Source organism: Balearica regulorum, chromosome 32 (assembly GCF_011004875.1).
Source record: "Balearica regulorum gibbericeps isolate bBalReg1 chromosome 32, bBalReg1.pri, whole genome shotgun sequence".
Taxonomy (NCBI): Eukaryota; Metazoa; Chordata; class Aves; order Gruiformes; family Gruidae; genus Balearica; species Balearica regulorum.
The window spans coordinates 825,731-838,993 of record NC_046215.1 but is presented as its reverse complement, the minus strand read 5'-3'; the positions used below and the strand labels follow the sequence as shown (position 1 = coordinate 838,993).

General features: G+C 52.6%; 2 protein-coding genes across 5 annotated transcripts in view; both read left to right on the top strand.

The window, feature by feature from the left end:
* LOC142598960 (class I histocompatibility antigen, F10 alpha chain-like) overlaps window positions 1-12,712 on the top strand; it is a 29,487-nt gene extending 16,775 nt beyond the window's left edge. The window contains exon 8 of the mRNA XM_075738491.1: window positions 11,206-12,712. Within this exon, the coding sequence (XP_075594606.1) occupies window positions 11,206-11,219 (14 nt within the window). The 3' untranslated portion in view covers window positions 11,220-12,712. The remainder of the gene's footprint in view (window positions 1-11,205) is intronic.
* Window positions 7,933-12,712, top strand: LOC142598959 (class I histocompatibility antigen, F10 alpha chain-like). 4 transcript variants are annotated; one of them, XM_075738486.1, is made up of 8 exons: window positions 7,933-8,071; window positions 8,698-8,961; window positions 9,704-9,979; window positions 10,057-10,329; window positions 10,412-10,513; window positions 10,667-10,693; window positions 10,993-11,025; window positions 11,206-12,712. In XM_075738486.1, exons 1-8 carry the CDS (start codon window positions 8,008-8,010, stop codon window positions 11,217-11,219), a joined length of 1,053 nt encoding a protein of 350 aa, XP_075594601.1. In that variant the 5' UTR covers window positions 7,933-8,007; the 3' UTR covers window positions 11,220-12,712. The 4 variants fall into 4 exon arrangements, with proteins under 4 accessions (XP_075594601.1, XP_075594600.1, XP_075594604.1 ...); XM_075738485.1 differs by lacking the exons at window positions 10,993-11,025; window positions 11,206-12,712 and having other exon boundaries at window positions 10,667-10,923; XM_075738487.1 differs by lacking the exons at window positions 10,993-11,025; window positions 11,206-12,712 and having other exon boundaries at window positions 7,964-8,071; window positions 8,810-8,961; window positions 10,667-10,914.
* Window positions 12,713-13,263: the final 551 nt, after the last annotated feature.

The following is a 13,263-nucleotide window of genomic DNA, read 5'->3' as shown; positions in this document are numbered from 1 at the left end:
GCAAGATCAGGATGTTGCTGGAGGCAATGAATGGCCTCCCTTTCTGCAAGGTATGTACATAAGGACCTTGAAGTGTCTTGTAGCTCCTCCTTTTTCTCATGATGCGTAGCAGGTGCTCATTCTAAGAATCGTTAGCCTTCTGCCTAAAGTAATAATAGTTTCTTATCACATATAATACAAGTAGGCCTTCATTACAGGCCTTTCTTCTTGGCTACATTTTCTTATTATGTATAATATAATCAGGCCTTCGTTACAGGCCTCTCTTTTTGGCTACAGTTCCCCCCTTTTGAAACTTTTCAGATCCTTTCAGATTCTTGTAAGTTTCACCTTCACCTTTTTCTATCAGAGCCATATATAAATCAGTAGATATATTAGCAGTACTTCTAGCAAACATTGTGAGCTGTATCAAGTGCTTCATCATTATCCAACGCTTAATATACAAAGCTGTAGTTAAAACAAAGCCTAATAAGACAAGCAAAAGCAATACAATAACCGGATGCAACATGTTGTTCAATAGTCCAGTAGCGTTAGGCGATCATCCAAACAGAGTATCCCACCACTTATGCTCCCCATCTTCCTTCACTCTTTCCAACACCTGATGGGTTTTCTCAGTATCGTGGTGGATGGTTATCAATGTTTTCTGTCCGTTTTCATGAGCTTTCTGCAAAATTTTCTGTAGGTCTTGATGATGTAAAAGTTCTCTCACAAGTGTTAAATTCATTCTTATAGGGGTGTGTATTGAAGCATTTCGTACAGTAAGTACAAATGCTGTGCCACTATGGTTGGTGGGATAGTAGGTGAAATTCACTAACTGCCACCAAGACTGGAATTCTTTTTCAAATTCATTTGCGTTATCCCAAATGACTTTAGGGACTTCACTAGGTAAGACCCCTTCTTCCCCTTCTCTAATCATCGCTGACGCCACCGACTGGACCCATAGTTGGGCTTGAATACAGCTAAGAGCTAACGAGATATTACTTTGGCCAGTGCCCAGGCCCTCCAGGATTATCTCATGGTCTTTTTCATTAATTTGTTTCCATTGAGGCAATATATCTGGTAACAGCCACTGATTTGCCCCTAAAGCTGAAAGGGAGGATCGAAGAGGATGTTGTAATCCTTGCACGTCCTTAGTGGCAGCAGCTAATTTATTGGTGAGGACTTCAGCATCTATACTGTTCAATGTTCCCATTCCTGTTCCCAAAGTGCCAGTTAGATCTCTTTGTGTTCTATGAGAGGTGGGAGTCCGCCCACATAACCAGGCCAGCCATCCAGTATGGGCTGTGTTCAAGAATGAGGAACATGAGGATTTTAGTGTGATGATACTGATTTGTATGGACAACTCCACCCTTTTAAGGGAATAAAATTAATTTAGTAAGATTTGTTGTTGTCCCACATTTTTAACAACATATAGACCAATGCTAAAAGTAAATGGAGTCAGTCCAGAGGGACCTGTTGGCACAGGCCCAGATGTTGTGGGAAGGCTTAGACTAGGGGATCGTGTCATGCTAGGTTCGATAACGTTTATCTTAAATTTAAATGTTAATGCCACCAATTGATCACAGACGCCTAAGCAGATTACATACACAGATTGTACCAAAGTAAAATTGTGCCAACAATCTAAGGTACTAGAAAGACATTGGGTTGTAATTTGACCTTCTCCTATACAAGATGTGGCCTTATGTACAGTGATCTTATTTGCCCTCTGATGTGTAGATCCATTTATCATTCTGCATCCTATTTTCATTTCTTCCCCTACCTTCCCCATAATTATGGGAATTTTCCCACAATGGCCATCCTCCAAGCGCCATTCATTTTCTAAAAACATCTCAGTTCCATGTATTACCACTGTCAGTAAGGTAGCTTTGCCTACATTCCCCGTTATACCACTATGTTGTTTATGGGCTTGAGGCCATAGCTCCTGTTGGTTCCCGTGACTGGAGAGCAAAGGAACTGCTAATACCCAGAACAGGACCATGCCTGTCCCAACAGAGCAACACATCTTACATACTTGACATACTTTTTCAAACCTGATTCAATTTGATTTTGAGAGGCTGTTCCGTAGTTACTTGCCACTGATCCAAGGGGGCTTTCTTAACTGGGTATAGTGGATCCATGGTGCAATTCCTTCAACCTTGATTGCTGTGTAGGTTGTCAAAAGAATCTGGAAGGGGCCCTTCCACTTTTCCTTTAGCGGTTCAGAGTTCCAAGTCTTTACGTAGACGTGGTTGCCAGGCTGGTATGGATGCACGGGGGTATCAAGGGTCAGAGGTTCAGATAAGGTGACGTATCTCTTTAGACCTGCAAGCGTTTTTCCTTTTTATTAGTCCAAGGTTGTACCCTAATTCGGAGAAGCGCTAAAGAAAGGGCTTGGGGCCATTTTAATGTTGCTTACTGACAGATTTTATTTATTTGTCTCTTCAGAGTCTGATTCATTCTTTCAACTTGCCCACTAGATTGCAGTCTCCATGGAGTATGTAAATCCCATGTAATATTCAAGGTTTGACTTAATTGTTGCAAAACCTCAGCCACAAAATGCGGTCCTCTAGCTGAGGACATTCCAATTGGTACACCAAACTTAGGTATTATTTCCTTTAGTAAGCATTTAACAACCTCCTGTGCTTTGTTGGTGCGACAGGGAAAAGCCTCAGGCCGTCTTGAAAAGGCATCCACCAAAACCAAAAGATATCGATAGCCATTTTGCCTGGGTAACTCAGAAAAATCAATTTGCCAGTAATCTCTGGGGGAGTTCCCTCGCCTAGTAACCCCTGGGGGTGGCCTCCTTTGGTTAAGAGGGTTGTTTTTCAAACAGACTGGACACTTCTCTGTAACTGATTTTATAATCTTAGTCATTCAAACACTAAGTACTTGTGACTGGAGGCTGTCAAAGACTCCACTCCCCAATGCATTTGTTTATGTCTGGCCTCAGCTATTTGTGTCATTCCTTGAGGTGGCACAATAACTTGCTCATTGGGGGTTATCAGCCATCCTTCTGAATGTTCTGTTGCTTTTAAATGCCATGACAATTTACGGTCTACTTCACTGTAAAAAGGCTTAGTCCCTGGTAGCTGTATCCTTCTAGCTGGGATTAGTGCTAGAATACCTTGTTGTGCAACCTCCTTGGCAGTGCAATCTGCCAAACGATTTCCTATATTAACATTGGATTGCCCAAACTGGTGTGCCCGGCAGTGCATTATAGCAATCTCTTCTGGTTCCTGGGCAGCTTGGAGAAGTTGTAAAATTCCTTCTTTGTGTCTAATAGAAGATCCTTGTGCTGACAGCAATCCTCTGTCTTTTCAAATGGCTCTGTGAGCGTGCACGACACCAAAGGCATATTTGGAGTCTGTCCATATATTTTACCTGTTTACCTTTAGCTATTCTCAAGGCCTGACATAGTGCAACCAGTTCCGCTTTCTGCGCCGACGTGTCGATGGGTAGCGTCTTGGCCTCCACAACTTCTGTAGTTGTAACAACAGCATACCCAGCCCTTCGTTTCCCATCCTGTACAAAACTGCTACCATCTGTAAATAGCTCCAAATCAGGGTTAGTCAAACGTTTGTCATGCAGATCTGAGTGACTGGAATAGACTTGTTTAATTGTTTGCAGACAGTTGTGGCTCAAAGGGTCCTCGCTTTCCTCATTCAAGGTTAAAAAAAAAATAGCCGGATTGACAGCAGAGGTGACTTTGAGTTCTACATCATCTTGTTTTAATAGTATCACTTGATACTTAAGCATTTTGCTGGGGGATAACCAATGTCCCCCCTTTTGTTCTAGAACTGTGGTAACCATATGGGGTGCATATACAATTATTTTTTTTGCCCCATGGTTAATTTCCTGGCTTCCTGTATTAATAGGACAGCGGCCGCTACAGCTCGCAAACATCCCAGCCATCCCTTACTTACAGGGTCCAGTTGCTTAGAGAAGTACCCGACTGGTCTTTTCCAGTCCCCAATCTTCTGGGCCAATACTCCCAAAGGAGATGTTGCCTTTCATATACAAATAGTTCAAAGGGCTTAGATAAGTCCGGCAGCCCTAGCGCAGGTGTCATCATCAAAGCTTTTTTTTTAGGCTCCGAAAGGCCTGCCGCATTCAGGGTTCCAAGGCAGATATTCTCTCTGTGCCTCCTTCAACATGTTGTAAAGGGGTCTTACCAGCAGTCCATAGTTGGATATCCACAGACGACACCATCCAGCCATTCCCAGGAAAGCCCTCAGATCTCTTGCTGTCTTTGGTTCTGGGATCTGACAAATGGCCTCTTTCCGATCTGTTCCCAATCTCCGCTGGCCCTGTAAAATCTCAAATCCCACGTAAGTGACCATTGGTTTTGCAATCTGTGCCGCCTTCTTGGACGCTTTGCATCCTTCTTGTCCTAAGAAGTTCAACAGTCATTTGTATACGCTCCTCCCAGGTTTCTGCTGCTAATAGGATATCATCCACATATTGCAGCAGAACTCCTCCAGGATGGTCTCTTCTCCATATTTCTAATTCTTTAGCTAACTGGTTTCCACAGATTGTTGGACTGTTTTGAATCCTTGAGGCAACACAGTCCAGGTTAGTTGAGTTTTTCATCCAGTGGTTGGGCTCACCCATTCAAAGGCAAAAATAGCCTGACTCTGTTTTTCGAGAGGTATTCAAAAGAAGGCATCCTTTAAATCTAGGACTGTGAACCATTCATGTGTATCTTTGAGGGCTGTAAGTAATGTATAGGGGTTTGCCACCACTTGGGTGAATGTCCTGCGCTATTTGGTTCACAGCTTGTAAATCTTGCACTAACCTCTATTCCTCACCCCCTGGCTTTTTAACGAGTAAGATTGGGGTGTTAAATTCTGATTTGCATTATGTGAGCAACTCATATTCTATAAAGTTGAGTATTAACTTTTCTAATCCCTTTTTGGCCTCTATCCTCAATGGGTATTGTTTTTGTCTTACTGGATTTGTTCCAGGTTTAAGGATAATTCTTACGGGTTCCGCTCTTCTGGATCTACCTGGAACCTCACTAGTCCATACCAAAGGCGTCACTGCATTCTCCACCTCCTCGGGAATTCCTTGGTTAGTCTTAGGTTGTTCCTGCAACATAAAATCTCTTGCCTTGATGGCTTTAGATTGAGGGATTAATAATTGAACTTCCCCATCTTTAAAGGTGATCTGCATTTCCAATTTACTCAATAGGTGCCGTCCCAAGAGTGGTAGAGGACATTCAGGCATATCTACAAATTGGGGAGTTAGCCATTGTTTTCTGAGCTTAAAATTTAAAGGATGGAAAAAGGCACGCTCTTCCGCTTTCCCTGTGGCATTCACAATGTTTACTGTATCATCGCTCAATGTTCTTTGACAAGTATTTAACAGAATAAGTCGCCCCAGTATCTACAAGAAAATCTATTTTCCTTTTTCCCAGCTAGCTCTGCTGTAGCCAGGGGTTCTGCTGGGGAGGTTTGCCCCGGTCCCCTTCAGGACTTAGTTCAGGGGAACTGATGTGGAAAGGGAGCTGCTCCTTGATTGTATCGCGCCTCCTCCAGAACCTCTGGACTGATAGGAATAGGAGCCCGAAAAGGGTCCTTCAGTTTCTGACAATCCCATTTCCAATGTCCCAGTTCTTTCCAGTAGGCACACTGAGGATCTCCTAAGGTATTGCTGGTAGTTTGTGCTGGAGGGGCCCCACCTCTCCCCCAGAGTATTGCCTTGCCGTCCTCCCCTGAAGCTACTGTTTGCTGAGGCTCCCTGCAGTGCAGCTCTCACGTTACCCGTCTCTTTCCCTGTCTCTCCGTGCCTGTCTCCTCCGCTCTCTTTCGTTTTCTCGTTGCTCTTCTTTCATTTCCTTCTCTTGCTCTCTGCTATCAAAAACCATCCATGCAACCTCCAACATCTTTCATTAATTCCAAATCATGCTCCTCATCACGCTCGCACTTCCAACACCATTGCCCCGTACTACAAGCAGAGCAACACCTTCACAGCCTCCCGCTGCCTTTTCCTGCTTTTCTAATGCTGATGCCAGGGGGGCTTGCAGGGTAAACCCACAGTCCTTCAGCCCCTCCGGATGATTTCGCAAGGTGAAAAACAAATCAACATAAGGTACCTCATCCCATTTCTTCTCCCTTCTACAAAACAACATCAATTGTAATATTGTATTATATTACAAATTCTTATTCTTGTGCAGTTTTTCCTGACCATCCAATTTATATATCGACCACCAGTGATTATAATACTCAATTAGTTGTCTTTTTATAAGAGGGTCCCCTCCTATTTGTTTCCAACGTTTTAAAATACACCCTAGGGGAGATTTCTTTAATATTCCCCATCCACCGAAGGTTTGTTACCCATCGTAACGCAAATACCACAAAATCCACAGAACAAAAATTGACAAATGACAGAAGTAACACAAAACAATACCACAAAAAAAACCCACAAAACAAAAATTGACAAATGACAAAAGTGACAAAAGTAACACAAAACCATTAAAACACAAATTCTTGATTGATCAATACCTTTCAAACGTTCTTACAAAATTCTCAAATCGCAGTCCAATAGCCCCTCGCGTAGCTCACGCCACGGCTTACTTGAAGGCTAAGGGGGCCTCTAACCCAAAATCTGAAATCTCATTTAAAAAGTAAGAGAAATGCCTTTTACCTGTCCCAGGGAACGTGCTCAGACCCTTCAGGATGGAAGGGTCTCCCCGAGAATCCCTCGGGGCCGGCTGGAGGTCCTATGAGCCCACGGATGCGTCGAGATTCAAAAGCCTTGTGCCATCTGGGTCGCCAAAACTGTCACCGAAATTTGGGAATGAAAGAAAACTCCTTAACACCAATTTGGCATGAAGAAGCAGGCATTTTCTTTATTGCAGCGCTGGGTGTCAGGAGGAGAGTTCCTCAAACCAGGCACACCTAACGCTGCTTCTCTTGTCATATTTATACACAAACGTTACAAAGATTACAAAGCGGTACGCTCCCCGTTACGATAATTGGTTCCTATTTCTTTGCCTAGTCTGCAAACTAGAAGGCCTGCTCAGTTCCTTTCTCCGCCTCTATCTTTTGAGTAGCTGGTCTAGTTTGGGTAGGGGGCTTATGGGTGGGTGCTCGTGGGGACCCTGGCCCAAATTACCTTTCCCCTAGTTTCTCAGTATTTCGGTGTTGGTAGTTGCTTGCTATACGCCTCAGCAAGATCAGGATGTTGCTGGAGGCAATGAATGGCCTCCCTTTCTGCAAGGTATGTACATAAGGACCTTGAAGCGTCTTGTAGCTCCTCCTTTTTCTGATGATGCGTAGCAGGGGCTCATTCTAAGACTCGTTAGCTTTCTGCCTAAAGTAATAATGAATAGTTTCTTATCACATATAATACAAGTAGGCCTTCATTACAGGCCTTTCTTCTTGGCTACACAAGGGACACCTCCCACAAGCCCTGGGGGGTGCCTACACTCCCCAGTTTTTTTACCGTTTTCCCAGCTTTTTCACCCAGAAACCCCCAGGGTGGCAGAGCCGGGGTGGGGAGAGCCGTGGGGCGCCTGGGTGTCCTCCCCCCCCCCGGGACAGACAGGTCGTGGGGGTCTCGGGGTGGCCCGGGGGAAGGGGACAAGACCGAGGCCGGGGGGGGGATGTTACAGAACTGCGACTTGGGGGGCCCAGGGGTGACCCCAGGCTGGGGGGGGACAGGTGAAATGGGGGTGTGGGGGGGTCTCGGGCCCTGAGGAGGGGTCGGGGGGGGCTGAGGGCTGGGCTGCGCCGTGGGGGGGTCCCGGCCCGAGGATCCCAGGGGGGTGGCGGGGTCCCGGTTGGTCCCGGGGGGCCCCTGTCGCCGCCCCTCCCCCCGCGCTGCCTCCGCCGCTTTCGCTTTCGCTTCACAACTTGCAGAGACGGGATCTACCCGGCGCCCGGTGACGTCTCACGCGTCTCGGGCTGCCATTGGCGAACGGGCGCTGGCGGCGCCAATCACGGAGGAAGGCGGGTCCCGGGGCGGGTCTTGGGTCGGCGCGAGGCTGGCGGTGCCGGTGCGTTGGCGGTGCCGGAGCGGAGCGGAGCGATGGGGCCGGGCCGGGCGCTGGGGCTGGGGCTGCTGCTGGGGGTCCTCGGCGGGGCGGCGAGCGGTGAGCGCGGGCGGGGACCCGGGAGCCCGTTCCTGGGCGCCGGGACCCCCCTGGACCCCCTTTCCTGGTCCGCGGTGCCCCATTCCCCGGGCACGGGGACCCCCCCTTGACCTGCCCCTCCATCCCGGGGGACCAGGACCCCGCTGGAGCCCATTTCCTGGGCACCTGGGAACCCTCCCGGTCACCGGGACCCCCCAGTCCCCCTTCCTGGACACGGGGTACCCCCTGGGAACACCCCCCGCACCCCCGGGTCCCCCTCCTAGGCCCCCCCCCCCCGGACCCTTCCCCGAATCTGCTTCTCCTTGACGCCGGGGACCCCCCTGCACCCCCCTTCCTGGGCACCTCGGGTCCCCCACCCCCCGGGCCCCCCTTTCATTGACACCAGGGACCCCCCGGGCTTCCCTTCCCGGGAACCAGGACCCCCCTCCTGGACACACCTCGCTCCCCCAACATCCCCCCACCAGTCACAGCCCCCCTGAAGCTGCCCCCCCCCCCCCCCCCCGGATCTGCTCCCCTGGGACCCCCACCCATCCTCGCTGCCCACCCCTGGACCCCCACTCCTTGGGCACCCTCACCCCTGTCCCCCCGAGCCCCCCAATCCCTCACCGTCCCCCGTGTTCCCGCAGAGCTCCACTCCCTGCGCTATTTCGACGTCGGGGTGTCAGAGCCCAGCCCGGGGGTGCCCCAGTTCTTGTCCGTGGGGTACGTGGACGGGAACCTCATTTCACGCTACGACAGCGAGACGAGGAGGGCGGTACCTGGGGCGGACTGGATGAGGGACAACCTGGATCAGCAGTACTGGGACGAGGAGACCCAGACGGAACAGAACAATCAGTGGTTTTACCACTTGAGCCTGAATGTAGTGCAAGGCCGCTATAACCAGAGTGGGAGTGGTGAGTGCGGGCTGGGACGGGGCTCCGTGGGGCTGGGACAGGGCTCCATCGGATGGGAGAGTTCACAAGACCCTGCCCTGCCCCACGCTCCTGCCCCGGCTTGTGCCGACCCTTCCCTGCCCGGTGCCATTGTCAGAGGGCTCCCAGGCACCCTGTCCCCCAGTGCGAGGGGGTCCTGGCTGCCTGTCCCAGCCCCACAGTCCTTGGGATCCCTTCTCCCAGAGCCGGGGGGGGCTTCTGGCCACCCCACCCAGCGCATCCCCACCCCACAGTGCCCAGCACCCCATCCCAGGACTGGCTGCCACATCCCAGCCCCTTGCCGTCCCCACGGCAGTCGAGACCCCCAGAGCCAGAGGGGGTCCCATCCCCTCACCATTCCTGTAGTACTTTGTACCCCCCACCCCAGAGCCAGAGGGGCTCCCCCCAACCCATCCCACCTCCTTGTCCCCCCTCAATGGCATTCAGGACCCTGTCCCAGCCCGTTGCTGTCGCAGGGTGCCGTGGGGCTGGGTGCCAGCCCAGCCATGCCCTGGGGGCAGGGGGTCTGCGTCACAGCTGTACGTGATGCCCCGAGTGCTGTGGGCCCCGGGCAGGACGGGGGGCAGCTCTGGTGCCGGTGCCCGATATCCCTGGGCCTCACACAGGGCTGGAGTGGGGGGTGGTATCGGGGGGTCCGTGCCCCACTGAAGGCCCAGGGCTGCGGCAGCCCCTCAGCCCCGTCTCCCTGGTCGCGTTTCAGGGGCTCACACGGTGCAGCGCATGGTCGGCTGTGACCTCCTGGAGGATGGTGGCACCAGGGGGTATTGGCAGATCGCCTACGACGGGAGGGACTTCATCGCCTTCGACATGGACACAATGACGTTCACCGCAGCGGACGCAGCAGCACAAATCACCAGGAGGAACTGGGAGGAGGATGGGACTGTCGCTGGGCAATGGAAGCACTACCTGCAGAACACCTGCGTCGAGTGGCTGAGGAAATACGTGAGCTACGGGCAGGCCGTGCTGGAGAGGAAAGGTGAGGGCGAGACGGGGACCCCAGGGACCGGCCAGCATGGGTGCATGTGCCAGCCCTCACCGTCACCCCTTCCGCAGAGCGCCCCACGGTCCGAGTGTCAGGGAAGGAGACCCCCGGGATCCTGACCTTGCACTGCCGCGCTTACGGCTTCTACCCGCGGCCCATCACCGTGAGCTGGCTGAAGGACGGCGAGGTCAGGGACCACGAGACCGAGCGGGGCAGCATCGCGCCCAACAGCGACGGCACCTTCTACACCTGGGCCTCCATTGCGGCCCGCCCGGAGGAGAAGGACAAGTACCGGTGCCGCGTGGAGCACGCCAGCCTGCCCGAGCCCGGGCTCTTTGCGTGGGGTGAGCCCGGTGGCCTTGGGCACGTGGAGCGGTGGGCTGGGCTGGTTCCCCTTCCCCTCCTCACGGCCCTGCTCACCCCCAGAGCCGGAGTCCAACCTGTTGGCCATCGTGTTGGGTGTGATTGCTGCCATGCTGGCTGTCATCGCCATCATCGCCGGAGTCGTCATTTGGAAGCACAGATCAGGTAAAGAGCCGGGGTGGTGAGGCAGAGGGGTGTGGGAGGAAGGCAGGGCCTGGGGGGCCAGGAGGGGCTGTGGGCATGAGCCGCTGCAGTCTGGGGAGCCCCCGAGCCTGACGGTGAAGCGTGGTGGATGCTGATGCCTCTTTCTCTCTGCAGGGAAGAAGGGCCACGGCATGGCGTCAAGTGAGTACTGGGGGCAGGTCTGGCTCCAGCCGCTGCCCAGTGCCGGGGAGGTCTCGTGGCTCCGGTTTCTGGCCGCTGCCGGCATTTCCCCATCCCCCGTCCTCCCTGTGCCACCCCTCTTTACAGCCCCGTAGCGGGGACGTGTGGCAGAGGTGGTGTCTCCCCTCCGGTGCTCGCGGTGCCATCCTCCTCTCCCGGTGGCTGCAGCGCGGCCATGGCTCCCAGGCCGGCTCCTGGCACGTGCACCGAGCCCGCAGCGAGCAGGGGGCTGGCAGCTCACGGCTATTTCTCCCTCACAGGCACAGACAGTGTCTCTGGCAGCTCAGCCCAAGGTACGGCGGTGGGACTGGGGGGGTGGACAGGGGCAGTCCCAGGTCTCTGTGCTCCCCCGTGGGACCCGTGGCCAGAGCAAGACCAGGCTGCGGGAGGGGGATGCTGAGACCCCCTGAGCAGAGGGTTGGGGACAGGGAGGTGGCCCTGGGTGACACTGTCTCTTCCTCTGGTACCTGCAGTGATGAACGCCTAACCACTCCACGGGGGGCTGGGGGGCTGGATGCGGCCCCCTGCCCTCTCACCGGCTGGACACAGAGGTGCTGGCGGCAGCTGGGAGCTGCCCGCAGAGAGCTGGTCACGCTGCGCCTGCCCACCACACTACGCTTGTGGCTCTTCTGGCTGGGTGAACTGCCTTCTTTACAATGCTTTTAAAATCCCGATGCCTGGGCTGCTCTGGTAGCCTTGAGTCGAGGGCTGAGCTGGTTTTATCTGAGATAGAGTTGATTTTCTTCACAGCAGCCCAGCATGGTGAGGTGTTTAGGATTGTGCTGGGTCTGGCTGAGATGAAGTTAATTTTCCCCATCACAGCCCAGTTTCAGCTGAGAGGGTTAATTGTCTTCACAGTAGCTAGTATGGGGCTACGGTTTGGATTTGTGCTGGCAACAGTGTTGATAACAGAGAGATGTTTTTGTTATCTGGAGCTGTCGTTGTTGAGCAGTGCTTACACAGAGCCAAGGCCTTTGCTGCTTCTCACACGGCCCCGCCAGCAGGATGGCTGGGGGTGCCCAAAGAGTTGGGAGGGGACACAGCCAGGACAGCTGACCCCAACGGACCAAAGGGATATTCCATCCCATATGACATCATGCTCAGTTTATAAGGGGCTGGGGGAAGAGGAAGGACGGGGGCGGTGGCATTCGGAGTGATGGCGTTTGTTTTCCTAAGTAACCGTTATGCGTGACGGAGCCCTGCTTTCCTGGAGATGGCTGAACACCTGCCTGCCCATGGGAAGTGGTGAATGAATTCCTTGCTTTGCTTTGCTTGTGCGCGCGGCTTTTGCTTTACCTATTAAATTGTCTTTATCTCAACCTATGAGTTTTCTCACTTTAACTCTTCCAATTCTCATCCCCATCCCGAAGGAGGGGAGTGAGCGAGTGGCTGCGTGGTGCTCAGCTGCTGGCTGGGGTAAAACCCCGACAGTCCTTTTTGGCACCCAATGTGGGGCTCGAAGGGTTCAAGATAATGACAGATCTGATTGGAATGTGCTACATTGAATTTATAGTTACTGCTGTTCAGCTGTTAATTGGCAGCTTCCTGTGCTTGCCATGGGGCTTGCTTGCCTTACTCTATAGTAGAGTCTAGTGCTCGTTTAGTAGCTGCTTTTTGCTTTTGCTGCTCGCTGTACTGCTGGTCATCTTACTGTGCTGTGCCTGGGAAACATTTTGATAACAGCACTGGCAATGTACCCGGGCTGGCAGATGGCCGGGGCAACGCTGCTGTTCCTGTGCTGCTGTGCTGGATAGGCTGGAACTCCTGTTTGCACTCAAGTTGAAGGGACTTTTTTTTCCTCTCCACTACTCTCTTTGTCTCTGACTTCATTTTTGGCACATTAGGGTAATATCATTACAAGTTTTGCTAAGCCATTATCTTTCCTAGTTCTGCTAAGTTTTAAGTATTGTTATAACTTTTGCCAAGCCGCTATCTTTTGTAGTTGTGCTGAGTTTTATGTAATTTTGTGATTTGTTTGAACCTCTAGAGTAATTGTCGTTACTCCTGATTACCGCACAGAGAATTAAAAAGTTAACCTCACGCACTGAGTGGGACTGGGCAGTGATGTGGCGGTGGAGTGAGTGGGAGAAGAGCACCGGCTCCTGGGCGACAGCTGCCACTTGCAGCGGAGGGGAGGGCTGGGGACATGGCAGGGATGTGGGGGTACGTTGGGGGGAAGTAGGGGGGACATGGTTGGGACATGGCTGGGGATGTGGCAGGGACCTGGTGGGGATGGATGGGGACACGGTGGAGACGTGGCAAGGAGATGGTGGGGATGGATGGGGACGCTGCAGGGGACATAGCAGGGGACTTGGCAGGGACACAGACAGGACAGCCGAGGATGCAGCAGGGATGCAGCGGTGACGCGGCAGGGACGTGGCGGGGATGGGGATATGGTGGGGACACAACTAGGGACATGGCAGGGATGGCTGGGGACACAGCTGGGGATGCGGGGGGGACATCTGGGGACACAGCAGGGACATGGTGACGTGGGGATGGCTGGGGACATGGCAGGGACATGGTGTGAGAAG

Bases quoted from the DNA above. Each gene is read 5' to 3' on its own strand.
- LOC142598959 (XM_075738485.1), top strand. From the start codon at position 8,008: ATGGGGCCGGGCCGGGCGCTGGGGCTGGGGCTGCTGCTGGGGGTCCTC. The intron at 8,962-9,703 runs GTGGTGAGTGCG...GTCGCGTTTCAG, and splicing joins CCGCTATAACCAGAGTGGGA to GGGCTCACACGGTGCAGCGC. The intron at 10,330-10,411 runs GTGAGCCCGGTG...GCTCACCCCCAG, and splicing joins GCCCGGGCTCTTTGCGTGGG to AGCCGGAGTCCAACCTGTTG.